This window comes from Capricornis sumatraensis, chromosome X (assembly GCF_032405125.1).
Source record: "Capricornis sumatraensis isolate serow.1 chromosome X, serow.2, whole genome shotgun sequence".
Taxonomy (NCBI): Eukaryota; Metazoa; Chordata; class Mammalia; order Artiodactyla; family Bovidae; genus Capricornis; species Capricornis sumatraensis.
In genome coordinates this window covers 9,792,121-9,818,788 of record NC_091092.1, presented here as the reverse complement: position 1 = coordinate 9,818,788, position 26,668 = coordinate 9,792,121, and the positions used below count along the sequence as shown (strand labels likewise).

General features: G+C 38.5%; 1 protein-coding gene across 1 annotated transcript in view; it reads left to right on the top strand.

Moving 5' to 3' along the window:
• The first annotated feature begins 13,580 nt into the window (after positions 1 to 13,580).
• The window catches only part of CSTF2 (cleavage stimulation factor subunit 2), a 28,732-nt gene continuing 15,644 nt past the window's right edge, over positions 13,581 to 26,668 (top strand). The window contains exons 1-7 of the mRNA XM_068962383.1: positions 13,581 to 13,661; positions 14,790 to 14,868; positions 15,433 to 15,602; positions 16,291 to 16,427; positions 17,192 to 17,311; positions 17,405 to 17,542; positions 21,314 to 21,437. Coding sequence (XP_068818484.1) covers positions 13,604 to 13,661; positions 14,790 to 14,868; positions 15,433 to 15,602; positions 16,291 to 16,427; positions 17,192 to 17,311; positions 17,405 to 17,542; positions 21,314 to 21,437 — 826 coding nt within the window. The 5' untranslated portion in view covers positions 13,581 to 13,603. The remainder of the gene's footprint in view (positions 13,662 to 14,789; positions 14,869 to 15,432; positions 15,603 to 16,290; positions 16,428 to 17,191; positions 17,312 to 17,404; positions 17,543 to 21,313; positions 21,438 to 26,668) is intronic.

The following is a 26,668-nucleotide window of genomic DNA, read 5'->3' as shown; positions in this document are numbered from 1 at the left end:
CACAGTCCAACTCTTACAGCCATACATGACTACTGGAAAAACCATAGCTTTAACTAGACAGACCTTTGTTGGCAAAGTAATGTTTCTGCTTCTTAATATTCTACCTGGCTTTGTCATAGCTCTTCTTACAAGGAGCAAGTGTCTTTTAATTTCATGGCTGCAGTCACCATCTGCAGTGATTTTGGAGCCCAAGAAAATAAAGTCTGTCACTTTCCACTCTTGCCCCATCCATTTCCCATGAAGTGATGGGACTAGATGCCATGATCTTGTTATAAGTGTACATAAAGTTATAAACTTTATATAACTAGCTCAGTTATAAGTTTATATAAAGGCCTGGCAAGTTCCCTATAACTCAAATCCAAATGTGCAGTAGCCTGTAATGCCTAAGAATCCTCTCAATAGTCTTAAAGTCATAGGTAGAGGAAAGCATCCTTCAAATCGATGACTGAAAAATAATTGGCTCATTCAGGAATTTTGGACAATAAAATATAAGGATTAGGCACCACAGGATATAAAGGAACCACAGCCAAAGCTCAGAGCCTTGTTAGTTAGCAAATGTCTTCTCCAGCACAGAGCCTATCTGCAAGGCTGCTTTAAAAAAAAAACAACTAATTTTCCGTTTAAAAAAATTACAAAGAAATAGGAAAAAATGCCACATTCAAAGGAAAAAAATTAAGTGGCAGAAACTGTCCCTGAAGAAGCACAGGCACAGAAGTACCAGACAAAGACTAAAACAACTATCCTAAATATGCTCAAAGAACTAAGGGAAAATACGAAGAACCAAGGGAATCAGGAAAGGGATATATTTTTTAAATGAGAATATCAACAAAGAGGTTAAAAATGATAAAAAGGAACAAAAAAAGAAATTCTAGAGTTGAAAATACAGGAGCTCAACAAAAATATCCACTGAAGGGGCTCAACAGTAGACGGAAGCAGGAAGAAAGAATCAGTGACACTGAAGATATCACATGAAATGATCAAGTCAGAGGGGCAAAAACAAATGAAGAAAAGTCAACAGAGATTAAAAGACTTATGGGACATCAAGTAACATATGCATTATGACAGTCCCAGAGACTGAAAGAAAAAAGGAGTAGAGAGGTTATTTGAAGAAATAATGGCTGAAACCTTCCCAAATTTGAGGGAAAATATGGATTCACAAGTCCAAGAATCTCAATGAACTCTAAGTAAGATTAACTGAAGAGGCTTACACCAGGATACATTATAATCAAACTGCCAACAGCTCAAGTGAGAATCCTGAAAGGAGCAAGAAAAAGTGATTCATATGCAAGTGATCCTCAATAAGATGATCAGCAAATTTCTAAGTGAAAACCTCAGAGTCCAGAAGTGGCATAACATATTTATAGGGCTGAAAGAATAAATGTTAACTGAGACTTCTATATTATATGTGACTAAACTGTCCTTCAAAAATGAGGGAGAAATTAAAACATTCTCAGATAAACAATGTTCAATATCAAAAAGGAAATTCTAGCCCCAGAAAGTAGACAAGAAAATTAAATAAAAGGCATCTAAATTGGAAAGGAAGAAGTAAAATTATCTGTTTGCAGATCACATGTTCTTGTATGTAGAACATTCCAAATATTCCTGCCCCCCAAGAAGCTCATTAGAGCTAATAAACGAATTCAGTAAATTTGCAGGGTACAAAATAACATACAAAAACCAGTTGCATTTCTAAATACCAACAATGGACAATCTGTAAAGGGAATTAAGAAAATAGTTCCATTTATAATAGTATCAAAAAGAATAAGTATAGGCAACAAAACCAAAAATAAACAAGTCAGACTACACCTAACCAAAAGCTTCTGTACAGCAAAGGAAAGCATCAACAAAAGGAAAAGGCAACCTACCACATGGGAAATATGTCTGATAATATTTTAATATTTAATTAGTTAATATTTAATTTAATATTTGCAGATAATATATCTGATAAGGGGTTATTATCCAAAATATATAAAGAGCTCATAACACTCAAAGGGGAAAAAGCAAACAATCTGATTCAAAAATGGGCAGAGGATCTGAATAGACTTTTTTTCAAAGAAGACAAACACATGGTCAACAGATACATGAAAAGGTGCTCAACACCACTAGTCTTCTGGGAAATGCAAATTAAAACCACAGTGAAATACCACCTCAGATCTGTCAGAATGGCTATTTTCAAAAAGGCATGAGATAACAAGTATTGGTGAGGGAGTGAAGAAAAGGGAATTGTTGTGCACTGTTGGTGGAAATGTAAATTGGTATGGCCACTATGGAAAACAGTATACAGGGTCTTCCAAAAATTAAACACAGAACTACTGCATGATCTAGCAATTCCAATTCTGGGTATTTATCTGAAGGAAACAGAAACACTCAGTTGAAAATAATTATGCAACCCCAATGTGGACTGCAGCATTATTTACAATACCCAGGATATGGAAACAGCCTAAGTGCCCATGTACGGATGACTAGAAAGAAAATGTAATACACATATACAATGGAATATTTCTGTTGTTTAGTCACTAAGTTGTACCCAAATCTTTGTGACCTCATGGACTATAGCCTGCCAGGCTCCTCTGTCCATGGGATTTTTCAGGCAAGAATACTGGAATGGGTTGCCATTTCCTTCTCAAGGGGATCTTCCAAACCCAAGGATCAAACCCACATCTCCTGCATTGGCAGGTGAATTATTTTACCTTTGAGCCACCATTCAGTCACAAAAAGAAGGAAATATTACCATTTGTGACTACATGGATTGACCTTGAGAGCACTATGTTAAGTGAATTAAGTCAGAGAAATACCATGTGAGGTCTCTTATTTGTGAAGTCTTATTTAAAAAAAGAAAATCCTCACAGTTATACTAGACTGGTGGTTGCCAGCAGTCAGGATTGGGGAGTGGGTGAAAAGGGTGAAGGTGGTCAAAAGATACAAACTTCCAGTTATAAAATAAATAAGACCTGGGATGTAATGTATACCATGGTGAATAGACTTAGCAATACTTCACTGTGTACTTGAAAGTTGCTAAGAGAGTAGATAAAAGTTCCAGAAGAAGAAGACAAAAAGAAAGGCCATGAGAAAATACTTGAGGAGATAATAGCTGAAAATTTCCCTAAAAGAGAGAAGGAAATAGCCACCCAACTCCAAGAAACCCCAGAGAGTCCCAAGCAGATTAAACCCAAGGCAGAATACGCCAAGACACATATTAATCAAATTAAAAAGATAAAACACAAAGAACAAATATTAAAAGCACCAAGGGAAAAACAACCAATAACACACAAGGGGATTCCCATAAGGATAACAGCTGATCTCTCAATAGAAACTCTTCAGGCCAGGAGGGAATGGCAGGACATATACTTAAAGGGATGAAAGAGAAAAACCTACAACCCAGATTACTGTACCCAGCAAGGATCTCATTCAAATATGAAGGAGAAATCAAAAGCTTTACAGATAAGCAAAAGCTGAGAGAATTCAGCACCACCAAACCAGCTCTTCAACAAATGTAAAGGATCTTCTCTAGGCAGGAAACACAGAAAAGGTGTATAAACTTGAACCCAAAACAACAAAGTAAATGGCAACAGGATCATACTTATCAATAATTACCTTAAATGTAAATGGGTTGAATGCCCCAATCAAAAGACAAAGACTGGCTGAATGGATACAAAAACAAGACCCCTATATAAGCTGTCTACAAGAGACCCACCTCAAAACTAGGGACACATACAGACTGAAAGTGAAGGGATGGAAAAAGATATTTCACGCAAATGGAGACCAAAAGAAAGCAGGAATAGCAATATTCATGTCAAATAAAATAGACTTTGAAATAAAGGCCGTGAAAAGAGACAAAGAAGGACACTACACAATGATCAAAGGATCAGTCCAAGAAGATATAACAATTATAAACATATATGCACCCAACATAGGAGCACCGCAATATGTAAGGCAAATGCTAACAAGTATGAAAGGGGAAATTAACAAAAACACAATAATAGTGGAAGACTTTAATACCCCACCCACACCTATGGATAGATCAACTAAACAGAAAATTAGCAAGGAAACACAAACTTTGAATGATACAATGGACCAGTTAGACGTAACTGATAACTATAGGACATTTCACCCCAAAACAAGGAATTTCACCTTTTTCTCAAGTGCACATGGAACATTCTCCAGGGTAGATCACATGCTGGGCCATAAATATAGACTTTGTAAATTCAAAAAAATTGAAATCATTCCAAGCATCTTTTCTGATCACAATGCAGTGAGATTAGATGTCAGCTACAGAAAAAAAAAAAAAAAAAACTATTAAAAATTCCAACATATGGAGGCTAAACAACACGCTTCTGAATAACCAACAAATCACAGAAGAAATAAAAAAAGAAATCAAAATATGCATAGAAACGAATGAAAATGAAAACACAACAACCCAAAACCTATGGGACTCAGTAAAAGCAGTGCTAAGGGGAAGGTTCATAGCAATACAAGCTTATCTCAAGAAACAAGAAAAAAGTCAAATAAATAACCTAACTCTACACCTAAAGCAACTAGAAAAGGAAGAAATGAAGAACCCCAGGGTTCATAGAAGGAAAGAAATCATAAAAATTAGGGCAGAAATAAATGCAAAAGAAACAAAAGAGACCATAGCAAAAAACAAAGCCCAAAGCTGATTCTTTGAGAAGATAAATAGACAAATCATTAGTCAGACTCATCAAGAAACAAAGGGAAAAGAATTAAATCAACAAAATTAGAAGTGAAAATGGATAAATAACAACAGACAACACAGAAATACAAAGGATCTTAAGAGACTACTATTAGCAACTGTATGCCAATAAAGTGGACAACTTGGAAGAAATGGACAAATTCTTAGAAAAGTACAACTTTCCAAAATTGAACCAGGAAGAAATAGAAAATCTTAACAAACCCATCACAAGCACGGAAATAGAAACTGTAATCAGAAATCTTCAAGTAAACAAAAGCCCAGAACCAGACAGCTTCACAGCTGAATTCTACCAAAAATTGAGAGAAGAATTGACACTTATCCTACTCAAACTCTTCCAGAAAATTGCAGAGGAAGGTAAACTTCCAAACATTCTATGAGGCCACCATCACCTTAATACCAAAACCTGACAAAGATGCCACAAAAAAAGAAAACTACAGGCCAATATCACTGATGAACATAGATGCAAAAATCCTTAACAAAATCCTAGTAAACAGAATCCAACAACATATTAAAAAGATCATACATCATGACCAAGTGTGCTTTATCCCAGGGATGCAAGGATTCTTTAATATCCGCAAATCAATCAATGTAGTACACTACATTAACAAATTGAAAGATAAAAACCATATGATTATCTCAGTAGTTGCAGAGAAAGCCCTTGACAAAATTCAACATCCATTTATGATAAAAACTCTCCAGAAAGCAGGAATAGAAGGAACATGCCTCAACATAATAAAAGTTATATATGTTAAACCCACAGCAAACATTATCCTCAATGACGAAAAATTGAAAGCATTTCCCCTAAAGTCAGGAACAAGACAAGGGCGCCCAGTCTCACCATTACTATTCAACATAGTTTTGGAAGTTTTAGCCACAGCAGTCAGAGAAGAAAAAGAAATAAAAGGAATCAAGGTTGGAAAAGAAGTAAAACTCTCACTGATTGCAGATGACATGATCCTCCAAATAGAAAGCCCTAAAGACTCCACCAGAAAATTACTAGAGCTAATCAATGAATATAGTAAAGTTGCAGGATATAAAATTAACACACAGAAATCTCTTGCATTCCTATACACTAAAAATGAGACAACAGAAAGAGAAATTAAGGAAACTATTCCAATCACCATTTCAATGAAATAATAAAATAGGAATAAATCTACCTAAAGAAACAAAAGAACTAGATATAGAAAACTATGAAACACTGATGAAAGAAATCAAAGAGGACACAAGTAGATGGACAAATATACCATGTTCATGGATCAGAAGAATAAATATGGTGAAAAATGAGTATACTACCCAAAGCAACCTATAGATTCAGTGCAATCCCTATTGAGCTACCAACGGTATTTTTCACAGAACTAGAACAAATAATTTCACAATTTGTATGGAAATACAAAAAACCTCAAATAGCCAAAGCAATCTTGAGAAAGAAGAATGGAACTGGAGGAATCAACCTGCCTGACTTCAGACTATACTACAAAGCTACAGTCATCAGGACAGTATGGTACTGGCACAGAGACAGAAATATAGATCAATGGAACAAAACAGAAAGCCCAGAGATAAGTCCACACACCTATGGACACCTTATCTTTGAAAAAGCAAGAAAGAATATACAATGGAGAAAAGACAATCTCTTTAACAAGTGGTGCGGGGAAAACTAGTCAACCACTTGTAAAAGAATGAAACTAGAACACTTTCTAACACCATACACAAAAATAAACTCAAAATGGATTAAAGATCTAAATTTAAGACCAGAAACTATAAAACTCCTAGAGGAGAACATAGGCAAAACACTCTCCGACATACATCACAGCAGGATCCTCTATGACCCACCACCCAGAATATTGGAAATAAAAGAAAAAATAAACAAATGGAACCTAATTAAAATTAAAAGCTTCTGCATAACAAAGGAAACTATAAGCAAGGTGAAAAGACAGCCTTCAGAATGGGAGAAAAATAATAGCAAACGAAGCAACTGACAAAGAATTTAATCTCAAAATTATACAAGCAGCTCCTGAAGCTCAATTCCAGAAAAATAAATAACCCAATCAAAAAATGGGCCAAAGAACTAAACAGACATTTCTCCAAAGAAGACATACAGATGACTAACAAACACATGAAAAGATGCTCAACATCATTCATTACCAGGGAACTGCAAATCAAAACCACAGTGAGGTATGATTTCACGCCAATCAGAATGGCTGCGATCCGAAAGTCTACAAACAATAAATGCTGGAGAGGGTGTGGAGAAAAGGGAACCCTCTTCCACTGTTGGTGGGAATGCAAACTAGTACAGCCACTATGGAGAACAGTGTGGAGATTCCTTAAAAAACTAGATATAGAATTGCCATACGACCCAGCAATCCCACTGCTGGGCATACACACTGAGGAAAGCAGAATTGAAAGAGACATGTGTACCCCAGTGTTCATCACAGCACTGTTTACAATAGCCAGGACATGGAAGCAACCTAGATGTCCATCAGCAGATGAATGGATAAGAAAGCTGTGGCACATATACACAATGGAATATTACTCAGCCATTAAAAAGAATACATTTGAATCAGTTCTAATGAGGTGGATGAAAGTGTAGCCTATTATACAGAGTTTAAGTAACTTGGAAAGGAAAAACACCAATACCGTATACTAACGCAATATATGGAATTTAGAAAGATGGTAATGATGACCCTATATGTGAGACAGCAAAAGAGACACAGATGTAAAAAACAGTCTTTTGGACTCTGTGGGAGAAGGTGAGGGTGGGATGATTTGAGAGAATAGCATTGAAACATGTATATTATCATATGTAAAACAGATCTCCAGTCCAGGTTCAATGAATGAGACTGGGTGCTCAGGGCTGGTGCACTCGAATGACCCTGAGGGATGGGATGGGGAGGGAGGTGGGAGGGGGGTTCAGGATGGGGAACAGATGTACACCGATGGCTGATTCATGTCAATGTATGGCAAAAATCACTACAGTATGGTAAAGTAATTAGCTTCCAATTAAAATAAATAAATTTCAAAAATAATAAAAATAAAAGTTCTCATCAGAAGTGTAATTATGTCGGGTGATGGATGTTAACTAGACTTATTGTGGTGATCATTTTGCAATATATACAAATAGGGAATCATTGTGATGTACACGCAAAAATACAATGCTATATATCAAATATATATATATACATGCATGAAGGAAGGAAGGAAGGAACGTTGCTCAGTTGTGTCTGACTCTTTGTGACCCCGTGGACTGTAGCCTACCAGGCTCCTCTGTCCATGGGATTTTCCAGGCAATAGTACTGGAGTGGATTGCCATTTCCACATGCATATGTATCAAAAAATAAAATACTCAGGAATAAACTTAACCAAAAGGTGAAAGACTTTTATGCTGAAAATTATAAAAGGTTACTGAAAGAAATTAAGGAATACACAAACAAATAGAAAGCCATCCATGTCTAGGAATTGGAAAATTCAATATTGTTATGATGCCACCAAAAGCAATCCCTATTAAAATCCCAATGACATTTTGGCAGAAATTTTAAAAAATATCCATCCTAAAACTCCTATAGTATCTCAAGGGATTTTGAATAGTTACAAAAATCTTGAAGAAAAAAAAGTTGAAGACCTCATACTTCCCGATTTTGAAACTTACTACAAAGTTACAATAAACAAAACAGTGTGTTACTAGCAAATACAGACATATAGATCAATGGAATAGAATTGGGAGTCCAGAAATAAATCTTCACATATATGGTCAATGGTCACATGATTTTCAACGAGGGTGTCAGGGCCATTCAGTGGGGAAGGGCAGTCTTGAACAAATGGCACTGGGAATACTGGATATCCACATGCTGAAGGAGAAGTTGGATCTTTACCTTAAACCAGATACAAAAATTAATTTGAACTGGACCAAAGACTTAAATGTAAGAGATTAAATCTATAAAACTCTTAGGAAAAACATAGAAGAAAGGGTTCATGACACTTGATTTACCGAAGTTTTCTTTAAAATGATACCAAATGCACAGGCAATAAATTAAAAAAAAAAAAAGATAAGTTGATCTCTATCAAAATGTAAAACTGATGTGCATCAAAGGACACTATCAACACAGTAAAAAGGCACCCCACAGCATGGGGAAAATATTTGCAAGCCATATACTTGATAAGGGATTAGGATCCAAAATATATTTTTAAAACCCCTACAACTCAACAACAAAAAACCAAACAACCAGATTAAAAAATGACGAAAGGAATTAAATAGACATTTCTCCAAAGATATACAAACAGCCAAAAAGCTCATTAATCCTTAGGTGTGAGATAACAGAAAACATATATATTTGGTTACATTCTTGGTTCTAGCACAGAACTCCAAAAACCCTTTCCTAAGAGCACTAGGAGCACCTCTTATTCTAATATTTGGTCTTTCACCCCAGTGGTAAGAGCACTAGGAGTATCTTTTGTTCTAATGAGGTAACTCCAGGTAAGTTCCTAGATAGGGGCTGGTTATCAGAATGACCAAGCTAGGATCAGAAGCTTGGACTTTTTGGCTCCACTTTCTCCCTATCCTGCAGAGAGGGGAGAGAGATTGGAAATAGAGCAATAATTGATCATACCTATGTGATGAAGCCTCCATAAAAATCCCCAAAGTAGGAGTTCAAAGAGTTTCCCAGTGGGTGAACACATCCAAGTACCAGAAGGGTGATGCACCCCAGCTCTTCAGAGACAGAAGCTCTTGCACTCAGGACCTCACAGAACTCATCCTATGTATCTTTTTATATGGATGTTTAACTGTATCCTTTGTCATATCCTTTAATAAACCAGTAAATGTAGGTAACTGTTCTCTGGAGTTCTATGAGCCACTCTGGTTAATAAGTTGAAACCAAGGAGGCAGTCATTGGAACCTCTCATTTATATAGCCAGTTAGTCAGAAGTATAGGTGATAATCTGAACTTACAACTGGCATCTTAAGTGGAGGTGGAAGGCAGTCTTGTGGCACTGAGCCTTTAACCTATGAATTTAATGCTATCTCCAAGCAGATAGTGTCAGAGTTGAATTAAATTGTACGACACCCACCTGGTATCACAGAGAATTGCTTCATGTGGGGAAAAACACAGAAGTATTCAAAGTGAAGTGTTCTATGTTAAAATAAAGGAGACACACAGGAGAGGAGAATGGTAGGTTTTTCCAATATAATAGGGAAATGCAAATCAAAACCACAATGGAATATCACTTCATACTCATTAGGGTGGACTGTATTTTTAAAAAAATAACAATGTTGCTGAGGATGAAATAGGAACCCTTGTGTACTGCTGGCAGGAATGTAAAATGATAAGATGTAAAATGACAGAATGTAAAAGTAGGATGGTTCCGCAAAAAGTTAAACATAGGGGCTTCCCTGGTGGCTCAGTGGTAAAGAATCTGCCCTCCAATGCAGTAGATGTGGGTTCGATCCCTGACACAGGAAGATCCCACATGCATTGGAGCAGCTAAGCCTGTGTGCCAAAACTATTGAGCCTCTTCCCTAGAGCCCATGAGTGTTACTTGTTCAGTCATATCCGACTCTTTGCGATCCCATGGACTGTAGCCCACCAAGCTCCTCTGTCCATGGAATTTTTCAGGCAAGGATACTGGAGTGGTTTGCCATTCCTTTCTGCAGGGGATCTTCCTGACCCAGGGATCAAACCCAGTCTCCTGCATTGCAGGCAGATTCTTTACTGTCCAAGCCACATGGACTGTAGCCCACCAAGCTCCTCTGTCCATGGGATTCTCCAGGCAAGAATAGTGGAGTGGGTTGCCATGCCCTTCTCCAAGGGATCTTCCTGATCCTGGGATCAAACCCATGACTCTTATGCCTGTTGCATTGGCAGGCAGGTTCTTTACCACTAGTGCCACATGGAAAACCCTGCCCTAGAGCCCATACTCCACAAGAGAAGCCACTGCAATGAGAAGCCCACACACCACAACTAGAGAGTAGCCCCTGCTCCCCACAACTAGAGAAAAGGCCACACTGCAACGAAGACCCAGCACAGCCAAAAATAAACAAATAAAATTATTTTTTTAAATTAAACATAGAACTACCACACAATCCAGCAATTCAACTTCTGCATATATATCCAAAAGAACTGAGAGCAGGGACTCAGACAGATATTTGCACACCCATGTTGATAGCAGCATTACTCACAATAGCCAAAAGGTAGAAGCAACTCAGGTGTTCAACAACGCAAGAAGGAATAAACAAAATGGTATATACACACAATGGACTATTATTTAGCCTTAAAAAGGAAGGAAATTCCGATACATGCTACAACATAAATGAACCTTGAAGACATTAAGTTAAACAAACTATAAGAAAAAAAAAAGGTGTTATAATTTCACTTATGTGAGGTACGTATTCAAATTCATAGAGACAGAATGAGAGGGGGAATTAGTGTTTGCTGGGTACAGAGTTTCGGTTTGTGAAAATATGAAAGTTCTGGAAATGGGACAGTGATGATGGTTGCACTTAATGCCACTGAATTATACACTTAAAATGGTTAAAATTATAAATTTTGTTATGCATATTTTATCACAATAAGAAAAAAGACGGCACACTAAAACTGTCTCCCAGGTTTTGTGAGAATCAAGTGAGATCTATGTAAAGAAGCTCTGTAATCTATTGAATTGGCCCAAAAGTTTGGGTTTTTCTGTAACAACTTGTGGAAAAACTCAAACTTTCAGGCCAACCCAACATATGGGCCTTCACAAATAGTAACTCTTTTTAATCATCACCCTGTTTATGCCAACCTGATACCATTATCCACACGCTCAATCAAGCCCTGCTCACCTAGCAGCATACTGTTGGAGTTTAAGTGCTATCCAGTGATATCCACCTTCATTTCGCTAGGCCCTGGATTCCATGTGCCAAAGCAATGGTCTCCCAGATTTCTGGTTCTGAAACAGAACAAGACCCCAAATTGACAAAAGTTTTAGACAAGCCTGGTGGTTTCTATAGAAAAAAACTCAAAAGACTTCCTCCTTTTAATCAATTTTCCCCAATGCTTAGTTTGGAAGCAGTCCTCAATCAGCAACAAGAGGTCAGCATGCCACTGCCAAGAACAAATGAAATCTTCTAATTCAGCTGAGTGCCCAACTCCCTGGTCTGCTACCAAGCAAAAGATCTCATAAGGCAGCCTTTGGACAGGTGAAGAATCCCAAACCTCCTTTGAAGCAACAGGATTCTGGGAAAGGAATACAGAAAATATATTCATTGAGCATGAATTAAGAAAAGTAGTTAGATAAGAAATAAAAAATGAAAATGCTAAAACCGAAAGACTGAACAGCTAGCTTTAATGGATTAGACAATTATCTGTAGAGTAGCCTCAGAGCTGAACCCTCAAACATTCTCAGAAAGTATAAACACTGGTGCAGAACCAGTGTGCAAAACCTAGGAATGATGTTTCTTTCTGGAAAGCAAGGCAATTGGTACCCATAGCCAGATACTGACCAGGATCTGTGTCAACATTCAGGTGCTCTCTGAGGGTCCCGAGTTACCTTATGTCTGCAGGCCTCCTAGACGATTTTCTTAACTTAGATAATGCTACAAGAGCTATTTTGAATCTTTTCCATGAAAAGATGTATATCCAGAAGTTGCTACCTTTCAGAGGGGGATGTCATTCCATGATTCTCTGAGATGTTATACCTATAACAGCATCAGACAACACCTTCTATCTTCATTTTGCTGCAAACTGGAGGCAAAACAAATGTGCCTCTCTGGGAGTGAAGCAATGAAGGGAAAAGACAATCATGGACAATAGCAATGAGACGTAGGGTCATAGGTATCTAGCCTGTATCTGAACCGCCCCCCCCAAAAAAAAAAAGCTTAGGAAATATCTCTTGTACACATCTCTTCTTTTTTTAACCAATAGGAGTGGTTGATGAAGTGACAGAACCAACAGTCCATTCTCCACAAATGGCTGAAGGCAGAACAAGCCGTGGTGCCTCAACCTGTTCTTCGTGGTTCGTTATTATGAGCCATTGATCCACCATCACCAGGCACTATGCTCTTAAGTTCTTTCCCAAAAATGATTTCAAGTTACGCCATTAAAATTCTGAGTTATATTTGAAAGTAGTAGATACATCACATAAACATTCATCCTCTGGAGCCAAAGCAACCCGAGTTAAAATCATACCTTAGCTGCTTGCTGTGTACCCGGGATCAAAGATACTTCCAGTTTCGATGTTTTCTGATACCCTGCCTGCCAACATCCTCCGTCGCCCCGCCCCCTCACCACCAAGCACAGGGAGCCCAAAGGCTACATGAAAGCAGGCAAATTTGTTCTGTTTTTACTTCCCCATATCCTCAGCTATGTTGACGCCTTGACACTGAGCAACCCTCATTCTCTAGGATGCCTCGACTCTTTCAGTCCGAACGTTCACAGCTTTTGCAAAAGAATAAAACTCACGCCGCTGGGGCGGGGCCACGCGTTTCCCTTCCCTAACAGGGAGGAACTAAAGTTAAAGTGCCAGGGTTGTTTATCAAATGACTTCCCCGTTACTATGGTAAAGCCGCCGCCACCATCATTTTTGTGGTCAGCAATTACTTGCGTTAGCCTAAGGAAAAAATGAATAACAAGAAATTCTATATACTAAAAGCCTTCAAATTAACCGAGCTCTAGCTCAGAACCGGGTTACTCTCAAGCGGGGTACGGGGAGAGGGGGACAGGGCGGGGGCCCTAGTGCTCCACTGGAAGTAATACGTGCCGATTGTGACGGAATGACGCCGAGGGACGGACCCTGCGTCCATCCGGCCCCAGCGCCTCCGGCTCAGGCGCTTCCGGCTCACGGGCCATTGGGAAGTGTGTTCCGCGCTGGGCTCGAGTGCTGTCCAGAAGTCTTCGGCGCACCGGAAGCCGCCGGGAAAGAGCGATGGCGGGTTTGACTGTGAGAGACCCTGCGGTGGACCGTTCTCTACGTTCCGTGTTCGGTGAGAGGAATTCTGAGGAACCAAGCATCGGGGAGGGACAGAAAAAGACTGGGAGCGGCGGGGAATCCCCTCCCTGCGCCTCAGAAATCGCCATGGGAGCCATAGGTCGGGCTTACAGCTCGACCTGCCTATCCTGTGGGGCCCCCAGCCTGATAGACTCGTGATCAAAGTGATGCATCCCTTCCCCCAAGGTCTCTCAGCAAAAACTACAGTGTTGTAAAAAACTACCGTTTAGCTTCTATGCGTTTCTCTTTTCATGAGCTTCAATTATTAGCCAGAAGCGAGGGATCATGGCAACTGTCCTGTGGTACTTCTCACCCTCTAACTAGAATACAGGTTGTGTGCTGAGGGTATTAGAGCCTGTGTTCACTTCCCGCCCTCTCATAAGGGCTTTCATCCTCTGCTTTTTACCGGTTACATTTTAGTTCGTGTTTAGTAGTAGTGGCTACCTGGCGTCTTAAGGTGGATTGTAAATGAAAGAATGAATGAATGAACGAACGATTAAAACCACGTTGAAGAAATTTTAAAGAGGGTCTAGTCTATTCTGAGTAATCTTCAGCCGAAATAAGTTTGTTGGTTTCTTTTTAAGTACACGTGGTGATTTTAAAGCATCTTTTGGAAGAAACGTGAGGAAATAGTTCCCAATATTTTTTGTTATAGTTGTTTTACAACAGAATAATTTTTAAACATCCTCTAGTACACTCATGGTCATTCTCTTTTGAGTGCATGTATATGTGAAAATGAAGACATGTGCCAGCTTTAAAAATTATAATATTGACATTTTTAGTAGTTAATGATAAAACTTAACTTCAGATAAATACCAATGCCTAAGTATTTATTCTCACCATAGTTAAGGGAAATCTAACACTTGTCAGTCTAGTCTGAGAACTGATACTTAAAGAGTGCCTTCTTCTTTTGTGTCCAGTCTCAGTGGTTTCTTTCTCTTGTAATTGAAGTCAGCAGCCAGAATTAAAGTCTTATCTAACGGGCTACCAGGGAACTGAGGTTGAAGGATCATTGTATTTGAACCAATTGTTACATTGTCAGTGATATATTCAGATACTTTGTCACTAAAGATCTAGGTTAGAAAAATAAGACTTTTGTTATGTTATCTATTTTCTTCTTTAGTGGGGAACATTCCTTATGAGGCTACTGAAGAGCAGTTAAAGGACATCTTTTCTGAGGTTGGACCTGTTGTTAGTTTCAGGTGAGATCCTCTTTTACTACTTGGTGGAAGTTTCTTAAGAATCACCACAGACTTGGCCCTTAGTAATAATGGCAAGGTTTTTACTGGTGAGTTTTCACATGCATTCTTCTTCTTTGTTAGTTTGTAACAGCTTCATTGAGATTCACATACCATAGGACTCACTTTCATTTTTACTAAGATACATTGTTTTCAATTAAAAAGATGTGTAAACAATGTTTCAGTGGGACAGAGCAATGGGGTTATTTATTTGTCTTACCTAGACCAAATTACACCGCAGTGGTAGTGGGAGGGGCTTCCCAGGTAGCCCAGTGCTAAAGAATCCACCTGCCAATGCAGGAGACTTGGGTTCAATCTCTGGGTTGGGAAGATCCCCTGGAGGAGAGAATAGCAACTCACTCCAGTATTCTTGTCTGGAAAATCCCATGGACAGAGGAGCCTGGTGGGTTACAGTTCATGGGGTCACAAAAGAGTTGGATACAACTTAGCGACTAAAACAACAGTAATGATAGTAGGAACCCTATGTGTTTGTAACATTTGTACCTAACGCTTGCTTCTGCTCTCCAGGTTGGTTTATGATAGGGAGACAGGAAAGCCAAAAGGTTATGGCTTCTGTGAATACCAAGACCAGGAGACAGCACTTAGTGCCATGCGAAACCTAAATGGCCGTGAATTTAGTGGGAGAGCACTTCGAGTGGACAATGCTGCCAGCGAAAAGAACAAAGAAGAGCTGAAGAGTGAGTATACATCCAAGCTGTATATAACATGAGTTAGTAAAGATGTAACAATGAAGATTTCCCACTTAATGATATGTTTTAGTATCTGTTGAAATGGTTATCAGCCTTTTTACTTGACCTACCTAAAGTGCCTGCATTAGGGAAGTGTGTGTGTATCTTTGAGAAATAAGGTAAAATTGGCTTAAGCCCTTCCATTTCCAAGAAGTTAATTTCCAGTTGAAGATGAATTTCAGGCTTACCAAGCCATAAGTCATGTTAACTGTCATTAGTGTTTGCCACTCCTGTAATTATGTTGCCAGATCTGTAACTGGTGGGGATACCAAGGCATTCTCATGGCTTTTTCACAAGGTAATAGATCCAAAAATTCCATTTTGAAATTAGAACTTTTTCTGTTTGAACCTTTTGCTTCTGAAACGACTTGTGAAAGGAAATGGATATGCCTAGTCCCTAATTTAGGTTAACACTGTTCACCTGTATGCTCTTGGTCTCAACTTTCATCAGAGAACAGAAAATACACTCTGTGACTTTACTTCACAGAAATAAAATATTTGCAAATCACTTATTTCTAGGCTCCAGAAAATTTAAAGTTATCAACAAGTTCTTACAGCAGCCTTGGAAAGTAGATACATGAAATGATTTAGCTCTTTGTTTTACCTCCTCAACATTTTTGTACCTTCTTCCCAATCAGGCCTTGGAACTGGTGCCCCTGTCATTGAGTCACCTTATGGAGAGACCATCAGTCCTGAGGATGCCCCTGAGTCCATTAGCAAAGCAGTTGCCAGCCTTCCACCAGAGCAGATGTTTGAGCTGATGAAACAGATGAAGGTGGGAGGAGGGATTAGGTTATGATTAAATCATATTTTGTCATATCAACTCTTCAAGGAGTCATTGATAAGTTAATGGAAATGATATCCTGAGCTCAAATAGTAGATGTGCCTGTTGACCAACATTTCTTACACCTTCAATATTCCACATGTACACAGTGTATTATATATTTCATACAAAGAGTTTTCTATTTTTTGTGCACAGACACAGCTACACAATCTGGCTGGGTTTTTGTGGCCCATAGATACCATATGTAGATGTTAAAATGTGGCTTTTTTCCCTAAATGGTGGTATTATGGTATTTGAAATACCTTCTCCTATTCTGGCCTACCATGTCCAAGATTTTCTGTGCTATGTAAAAATTGATAATTGCTTCTTTTTAGAAAAGTAATTAATTATCTATGGCTGTGCTGGGTCTTCATTGCTGCATGGGCTTGTTCTAGTTGCAAGTGGGGCTCTTCTAGTTGCAGTGTGCCAGCTTCTGATGTTGCAGAGCATGGGCTTTAGAGCATGCGGGCTCAGGAGTTGTGGCACATAGGCTTAGTTGCCCTGCGGCATGTAGAATCTTCCTGGACCAGGGATGGAACCAATGTTTCCTGCATTGGCAGGTGGCTTCTTAACCAGGAGACCCCCAGGAAAGTCCCAGTAATAAGCTTTAAAAGCCTCTTGCATATTACATTTCTCAGATGAGAATAGCTCTAAATCACTGTCAATTTCTGAGTAATAAGTATTGAACCTAATGATGAATCTGTTTATCTTCATAGCTCTGTGTCCAGAATAGTCCTCAAGAAGCACGGAACATGCTGCTTCAGAACCCTCAACTGGCTTATGCTTTGCTACAAGCACAGGTAGTCATGAGAATTGTGGATCCAGAAATTGCCTTGGTAAGTGCTTCTGGTTCTTTTATGGAAATGCTAAGGTAAACCATGAGTAGGAAAGGAACAGATAGCATATAGATTTGTCTTCTCACTTTTTAGAAAATTCTGCATCGCCAGACAAATATCCCTACGCTGATTGCAGGCAACCCTCAGACAGTCCACAGTGCCGGACCTGGCTCAGGATCCAGTGTGTCAATGAACCAGCAGAATCCTCAGACACCTCAGGCCCAGACTTTGGTAAGATTTTATCCCTTAACATTTTTTAAAATTTGCCTTGAAAATGTCATTTTCATTTTAGAAATGTATATTTAAGGAAGAATGTTCAACAGCCAGAGATGATAATTTCCATATCCAAGCATAAAAACAGTTAACAAGGTTGCATAGTACATGACATCTGAATGAAGACATATTTGGTGCCAAGTTTATAAAACAAAGATCCTTGCTTTGTGTCCTTTTTTATAAGCTAATTTTGTGTGTATGCATGCATGGGACTGTGGTTGGCACTTTGTTCTTCCATAGATATTATCTCATTTAATACTTAGAGCATTGTATGATGTTGGCACTCATCTCCATTCTTACTGATGAAAAAAGTGAAGCTAATTTTCTAAGTGTGACACAAAACCTTGAAGCCATGAAAATCAATATATTTGAAAACTGAAAAATCCTGTATGGAGAAAAAGAAATAAACACCAGAGACAAACAAAAAATTGGAAAAAAGTATTTGCCACACACACGATGCACTGCAGGCTGACTACTTAAGGTAGTCCTGTTCTAGAATGTTTATCACCACTTTATAATAGTGAAAATTGGAAACATCCTAAATGTATAACAATGGAAGAATGGAAAAAAGTGTGTTTATTTAATGAAATACTCTATAACAGTTCAATAAAATACATTGTGTCACCATGAATAACTTTCAGAATGTAGTTTCATGTAGCAGTTAAGGTGAACTAAGATACATGCTATCAACACAGATAACTCAAAAATGTAATGCCATACAGAAGTGAAAATAAGTAAATGTGGATGTATTTCCAAAATATGGGATGTATGTGTCTGTACATATCCCAAAAGCATGTTGAGTGAGTTGCAAAGAATATGTTCAATATGTAATTGTTTACATAAAATTTCAAAACATCCATCAGAATTGTTCCGTGGTTGTCTTAAGAGGGAGATACAGGATGCAACCGGGGAAGACCTATGGGAGATTTCAATTGTATATGTATATGTGTATATATATGTATACACATATATGTATATGTGTATATATATGTATATGTGTGTGTATATATATATAATATGTTTCCTTGGGCTGGATGAAGCAGAAGCTAGAATTAAGATTGCAGGGAGAAATATCAATAACCTCAGATATGCAGATGACACCACCCTTAAGGCAGAAAGCAAAGAGGGACTAAAGAACCTCTTGATGAAAGTGAAAGAGGAGAGTGAAAAAGCTGGCTTAAAACTCATTGTTCAAAAAACTAAGATCATAGCATCCAGGTCCCATCACTTCACGGCAAATAGATGGAGGAAGAAATGGAAACAGTGACGGATTTTATTTTCTTGGGCTCCACAATCACTGCAGATGGTGACTGCAGCCATGAAATTAAAAGACACTTGCGCCTTGGAAGGAAAGCTGTGACAAACCTAGACAGCATTTTGAAAAGCAGAGATGTTAGTTTCCTAACAAAGGTCCTTCTAGTCAAAGCTATGGCTTTTCCAGTAGTCATGTATAGATGTGAGAGTTGGACCCTAAGGAAAGCAGAGGGCCAAAGAAATGATGCTTTTGAACTGTGGTGTTGGAGAAGACTCTTGAGAGTCCCTTGGACAGCAAGGACATCAAACCAGTCAATCCTAAAGGAAATCACTCCTGAATGTCCATTGGAAGGACTGATGCTGAAGCTAAGGCTCCAGCATTTTGACCACCTGATGTGAAGAACTGACTCATTGGAAAAGACCCTGATGCTGGGAAAGATTAAAGGGAGGAAAAGGGGACGACAGAGGATGAGATGGTGGGATGGCATCACCAATTCAATGGACATGAGTTTGAGCAAGCTCCGGGAGCTGGTGATGGGCAGGGAAGCCTGGCATGCTGCAGTCCATGGGGTCACAAAGAGTCAGACATGACTGAGCAACTGAACTGACTGAATATGTTTCCTAAGATGTATGGTTATTTTATTCTCTGTATAACATATATCTGGAATTTTTCACAATAAACAACAACAAAAAAGACCTCAAATAAATTAGTAAGAAATCTGCCAGTAACCCAGTAGAAAACTATGCAATGGACATGAACTGTTCATAAGGATAGAAATGCAGATATATATTAAATGTGTGAAAACCGTTCTACTTCAAAACAAGATAAATATGAATGAAATACAATAAGCTACCATTTTTCACCTGTTAGATTGGCAGAGGTAAACAACTTGGATGACTCATACAAAGGTTTATGGTAAGGGTCAGCAAACCTCTTCTAAATGGCCAGATAGTAAATTTGGGGGCAGCATTGCAGGCCATGGGATCTGTCTTGATTACCCAACTCTGCCATTGGAGTATGAAATGAACCACAGGGAATACGTAAACAAATGTGCATGATTGTGTTCTGGTAAAACTTTATTAAACCAAGCAGTGAGCCAAATTTGGCCCCATGGGTCATAGTTTACCAACCCGTGCTCTGATTCAGTAAATGCAGAAATAAATTAAGATCCAGAGAGGTTAACTGCTCCAAAAATAACAATCTAAGTGGCAAATCCAGGATCTGAACCTGGTTCTATCTGTCCTCATAGCCTGTTTTCTCTTAACCACCTCACTATACAGTTTTCTTTTTTCTGTTCTAGAGTTTCGTGTGTGTTCTCTGAGACCATGTGATTTTTAAAATATTTGTATACTTTAGTTTTATTCTGTATTTATTGAGCTCTTCCTATTCCAAGGGACTCCTCAGTTCTCTTGGAAATACACAGATGAAAACATAACATTCCCTTTCCCTCCAGGAGCTTTAATGTAGCATTAAATTGTTTTGTTTTTTACATTTCCTTCGAATAAGAATTGTATCTAAGGAAAGTGATGAGAAAAGAATGGTCAAAAAATTTTTTTCACCTTAAAAATATAGACTGCAAACAGTTCTGTTTTTAAAAGGAAAAAATCCTAAATTCTTTCCTCTTCGTTTCAAGGCACTTTAAAAAAAAACAAAAGAACTCTTATTGCCAGGCCCTGGTCTTGAAGTCGACAATAGGTGCTATAGCCTTGGAAGAAAAGTTAGGACAAACCTAGACAGCATATTAAAAAGCAGAGATATTATTTTGCCAACAAAGGTCCATCTAGTCAAAGCTATGGTTTTTCCAGTAGTCATGTATAGATGGGAGAGTTGGACCCTAAAGGAAGCTGAGTGCCAAAGAATTGATGCTTTTCAACTGTGGTATTGGAGAAGACTCTTGAGAGTCCCTTGGACTACAAGAAGATCAAACCAGTCAATCCTAAAGGAAATCAATCCTGAATATTCATTGGAAGGACTGATTCTAAAGCTCTAATACTTTAGCCACCTGATGCGAAGAGCTGACTCATTAGAAAAGACCCTGATGCTGGGAAAGATTGAAGGCGGGAGAAGGGGATGACAGAGGATGAGAGGGTTGGATGGTATCACCGACTCAATGGACATGAGTTTGAGCACACTCTGGGAAGTGATGAAGGACAGGGGAGCCTGGTGTGCTGTAGTCCATGGGGTCACAAAGAGTTGGACACAGCTGAGCCACTGAGCAACAAAATGGCCTCACTGCACAGACAAGACTTGTGTATCTCTACTTTTAGAATATGTTCTCTCTCAGTCATGTTCTGTGTAACCAGGTTCATTGTATGTATTGCAACTTCTATTCAAAGTGTTATAAATCTAATGTTGCATTAGACATGCTGTAAGAAAAGGGTATTTGGTAGAATATTTGGTGCTGTCCATTTGAAGACTTTGCATGTTGAGTCTCCACAGAGGCATATACATACTCTGGTTTTTCTCTTGGTCAGAGTGGAATGCATGTCAATGGTGCGCCTCCTCTGATGCAAGCTTCCCTGCAGGCTGGAGTTGCAGCACCAGGGCAGATACCAGCCACTGTAACAGGACCTGGCCCTGGTTCCTTAGCTCCTGGAGGTATGTTTTCATTTAGAGTCTTTGCCATTTTGGTGTTTTGCTAGTGTTTTGTTACGGAGAAGGCAATGGCACCCCACTCCAGTACTCTTGCCTGGAAAATCCCATGGACGGAGGAGCCTAGTAGGCTGCAGTCTATGGGGTCGTTAAGAGTTGACACGACTGAGCAACTTCACTTTCACTTTTCACTTTCATGCATTGGAGAAGGAAATGGCAACCCACTCCAGTGTTCTTGCCTAGAGAATCCCAGGGATGGGGGAGCCTGGTGGGCTGCTGTCTCTGGGGTCGCACAGAGTCAGACATGACTGAAGCGACTTAGCAGCAGTGTTTTGTTATAGCAAATGGCATAGTATATAGCAAAATTATGATGTGGCAACAAGATCTTGATACTAATGTGTAGCTAGGCAGTATATATCCTAGGTGGAACAAATAGTTGATTTATTTTATACAAATTTACATGTCTAATTATGAGAGCAAGGCAAAGAATGACAAAATTCCTAGTTAATGAGGGGAAAAATAGAATGAATGGAAACTAGACCAAATCAACAAATACAGAGAAAAGGAAATGAAATTGTGAAGTTATAATAATAAACATAGAGTTAAGGTGGAAGGAATAAAGTCTCATGTAGTCATTCTGCTAAATGTGAATGGACTCAGTTCTCCCACTAAAAGCTAGAGACTGTTAGGTTAGGTTAAAAAGTACATGGGTTGGGTGGGGGGCAATAAACAAAAACAAAATGCCTGGTCTTGTTACCATTATGTTTAACAAACGTAACACTGTATTTCATGAACTATAGTGAGACAACAACAAGAGGAAAAAAGAATTTTAAAAACTAATATGTTCACTAAAATTGTGTATGTAGGAATTAATATTACACTTACAGCTTTTCATCATTCAGTAACCATAACTAAAAATGTTATGGGTGGAATAGTGGTTCCTCATATGAAACACCTGTGTGAACATATGACATGTGTTTAAAGGTTTTTATGCAACAAACTCGCTTGTTATTTTATCTAATCTGGGTTAGATTAACTGCAACACAACTAATAGGTGATAATTTGGATTTAAATTTTTCTGCTTTATAAAGAAACCAGTCTAAAGATCTAAGTTGACAGGGAATGGGAGAAGGGATTTTTTTTTTTCATTTTAATTGGAGACTAATTACTTTACAGTATTGTAGTATTTTTTGCCATACACTGACATGAATCAGCCACAGGCGCACATGTGTTCCCCATCCAGAACCCCCCTCCCACCTTCCTCCCCATCTCATCCCTCAGGGTCATCCCAGTGCACCAGCCCTGAGCACCTTGTCTCAGGCATCAAACCTGAACCGGCAGTCCGCTTCACATATGATAATATACACGTTTCAATGGTACCCTCTCAAATCATCCCACCCTCACCGTCTCCCACAGAGTCCAAAAGACTGTTTTTCACATCTGTGTCTCTTTTGCAGTCTCGCATATAGGGACATCATTACCATCTTTCTAAATTCCATATATATGCATTAGTATACTGTATTGGTGTTTTTCTTTCTGACCTACTTCACTCTATAATAGGCTCCAGTTTCATCCACCTCATTAGGACTGATTGAAATGCATTCTTTTTAATGGCCGAGTAATATTCCATTGTGTATATGTACCACAGCTTTCTTATCCATTCATTTGCTGATGGACATCTAGGTTGCTTCCATTCCTAGCTATTGTAAACAGTGCTGTGGTGAACATTGGGGTACACGTGTCTCTTTCAATTCTGCTTTTCTCGGTGTGTATGTCCAGCAGTGGGATTGCTGGGTCGTATGGCAGTTCTATTTCCAGTTTTTTTAGGAATCTCCATACTGTTCTCCATAGTGGCTGTACTAGTTTGCATTCCCACTAACAGTGGAAGAGGGTTCCCTTTTCTCCACACCCTCTCCAGCATTTATTGTTTGTAGATTTTGGATAGAAGCCATTCTGACTGGTGTGAGATGGTACCTCACTGTGGTTTTGATTTGCAGTTCTCTGGTAATGAGTGATGTTGAGCATCTTTCCATGTGTTTGTTAGCCATCGGTCTGTCTTCTTTGGAGAAATATCTGTTTAGTTCTTTGGCCCATTTTTTGATTGGGTCATTTATTTTTCTGGAATTGAGCTTCAGGAGCTGCTTGTATAATTTTGAGATTAAATTCTTTGTCAGTTGCTTCATTTGCTATTATTTTCTCCCATTCTGAAGGCTGTCTTTTCACCTTGCTTATAGTTTCCTCCATTGTGCAAAAGCTTTTAAGTTTAATTAGGTCCCATTTGTTTTATTTTTGCTTTTATTTCCATTACTCTGGGAGGTGGGTCATAGAGGATCCTGCTGTGATTTCTGTCAGAGAGTGTTTTGCCTATGTTTTCCATGTTTTATATATTTTCTTGTGTTATAGGTTCCTAGCTAATCTTAAAATATCACAGGTTGTATGTAACGTGGTCCTAGTACACATGGCAAGTGTGCAACTTGTGACATGCAACTCATTACTGAGTTGAGAAGCACCTAAGCTGGTCTATGCCCTGTTCAGGGAGCCTAGTGCACATCATGCATTTGTATGTCACAGCAATGTCAAGTTTCTATAAAAATGTCTGCTCTCCATTTCTGTGCTTAACATTGTCATGAACTATTAACATACAGTGTATAAATACTGTCATCTGTAGACAAAACATAAGTAAGGATGTTGAGAAGTAAAATAATGGAACCAATAAACTTGATTTAATATATAGAGAGAGCCTTACATATTTTGACTAGAAAATATACTCACATCATTAAAAAGTGACTGCTGCTGCTGCTAAGTCGCTCCAGTCGTGTCCGACTCTGTGTGACCCCACAGACACCAGTCTACCGGGCTCCCCTGTCCCTGGGATTCTCCAGGCAAGAACACTGGAGTGGGAAAAAAATAAAAACAAGTTTTAATATGTAGAGATTTTACATGCTGCATTCTTTGCTTATAAGCCAATAAAGATAGGAATAAATAATTTTTAAAACCTTTTAAAGTTAAGGAGCATAGTCTTGATAATCCTTGAATTAAAGAGGAAATAAAAAGAAATTTATAAATTATCAAAAATACAACAAAAAGTAATACACGCCATTAAAAAGTGTGTGGGGAAATAGTGAAAGCAGTATTTAAAGGAAAGTGAATATCCTTAGCACCTTATTAAAGAATAAAGGAACTTTGCTAGTTCTAGAGTATTAGACGGAGAAGGCAATGGCAACCCACTCCAGTACTGTTGCCTGGAAACTCCCATGGATGGAGGAGCCAGGAAATGGCAACCTACTCCAGTGTTCTTGCCTGGAGAATCCCAGGGACAGGGGAACCTGGTGGGCTGCCGTTTATGGGGTTGCACAGAGTCGGACACAACTGGAGCGACTTAGCAGCAGCAGCAGAGTATTAGAAACGTAAAATAAGTATAAAAGGAATTTAATTGAATTTTCAAGTTTTTTTTTAATGAGTTTGTAGCATGTATAGTTCTAAAGTTATTAAAACTTCACTACAAGTTTTGGGATATGAAGCTCTTTGGCAGTAGCTGAGAAAGGGAAACAAACTAGTAGAAAAATAAGCAAAGAAGATGAGTAGGCACTTCATAGAAGAGCAAATCCAGATGGCAACAAAAACTTTCACTTCTTTTCAGGGGATTGCAAATTAAATAACAAGATTTCATTATACTTGAGCCTAGCAGACAAGCAAAAGTTTTCAGAGATGAAACTTGGTGGAGGGAGTGATACTATACATTGCTAATGGAAATGTGAAGTTTTTCATCTTTTTAATAGTCTCACATTAAAAATTCATGTATACTTTATTTAACCCGCCAGTTCCACTTCTGGGAAGCTAACCCATATAAACAAGGGTGCCGTTATGTGATAGTGTAATGAGAAATTAGGCCCATGATGCCTTCTGCTACTGCTTACCTCAGATCCTAAATCTTTGTATTGTTTTGGTGAGTGGTCTGAATAAATCATAGCATGTTATAGCTAAAAGAGAAGTTTGAAATCATTTAGACTTCAGATGTTAATGTGCATTAGCTTCACCTGAAGGGCTTATTAAAACACAGATTACTGGTCTCCACACCCAGACTTTCTAATTCAGCAGGTCTGAGGTAGGGCTCTGAGCTTTGCAGCTCTGACACATTCTTGGTGATGCTGATGCTGCTCGTCTGAGGACCACGTTCTGAGAAGATACTCATTCCCTGTACAGATGAGCAAGCCTGGAGGCTATGTTAATTTTATCAAATCAGTTGTCTAAAATGACAGTTACTTAGTAACATTGTTAGAGCTAGCACAGATTCAGGTTCTCAATTCATGGCTCTTTGGTGCCTGACATGTTAAATGGGATAAGAGAATGTGACATGTACTTGGGTATTTTAGTTAACTATTACAGAACTGCAAATAGTTCAGCCTGTCCTTTCTCCCCTTTCGCAGCAAATATTACTGTTTTGAGGAAAAGAAAATTACTGCTGTGTGGGAAGGACCAGACAAGTACTTATGGTATATGTTTAGTCTGTATAGCAATCATACCCCTGCTGGTTAGAGCAGAGCTGTCATTCTCAACACTGTTAGACACAGTGACTCCTTTTTGTAACAGATATCTTACAGTGATGCTTTACTATCCTAAAATGAAACGTACAGATGACATAACATACTTAACATGGTTTCCAGGAAAATTCGGTATAGTTACCCTAACTATAATATAAGGGGGAAGTAAAAGGAAATTAACTTATAATAAAAAATATTATAAATATGCAAGTATTTAAGCAAAAGTATACTAGAAAACAAAAAATAACAGATGCTTGCACCTATACTATAAAAGACAGATCCAGGTATGTTTTGCAATTCAGATACCACAAGGACCATTGACATTGATGATGTGATTTTCTGAATGGTGAAAATGAAAACTCTTGGTAAAGTTATTAACAAGAGACAGTACCCATAATACTCAGTAATTGCATTTTTGGAAAATTCAGTGTGTGTATGTGTTGGTGTAAAAACAGGGCAAAGAAGCTCTTTGCTTACAAATAAAACAGACAAGTTCTAAGTTCAGACAGTTGTAAAAAGATTTTCATTTATGTGAATATTCAGCAAGACATGAAAGTTTTGCAAGATAGAGTAATGCTCAGTTTGATAGAACTGTCTCACACTTTGCAGGACATCTATTAATAGTATACCTGTCAGCTTCTCATAAAATGCCCGCTGTGCCCCCACAAATCTTTGTCACCACTGAAACAGTATACT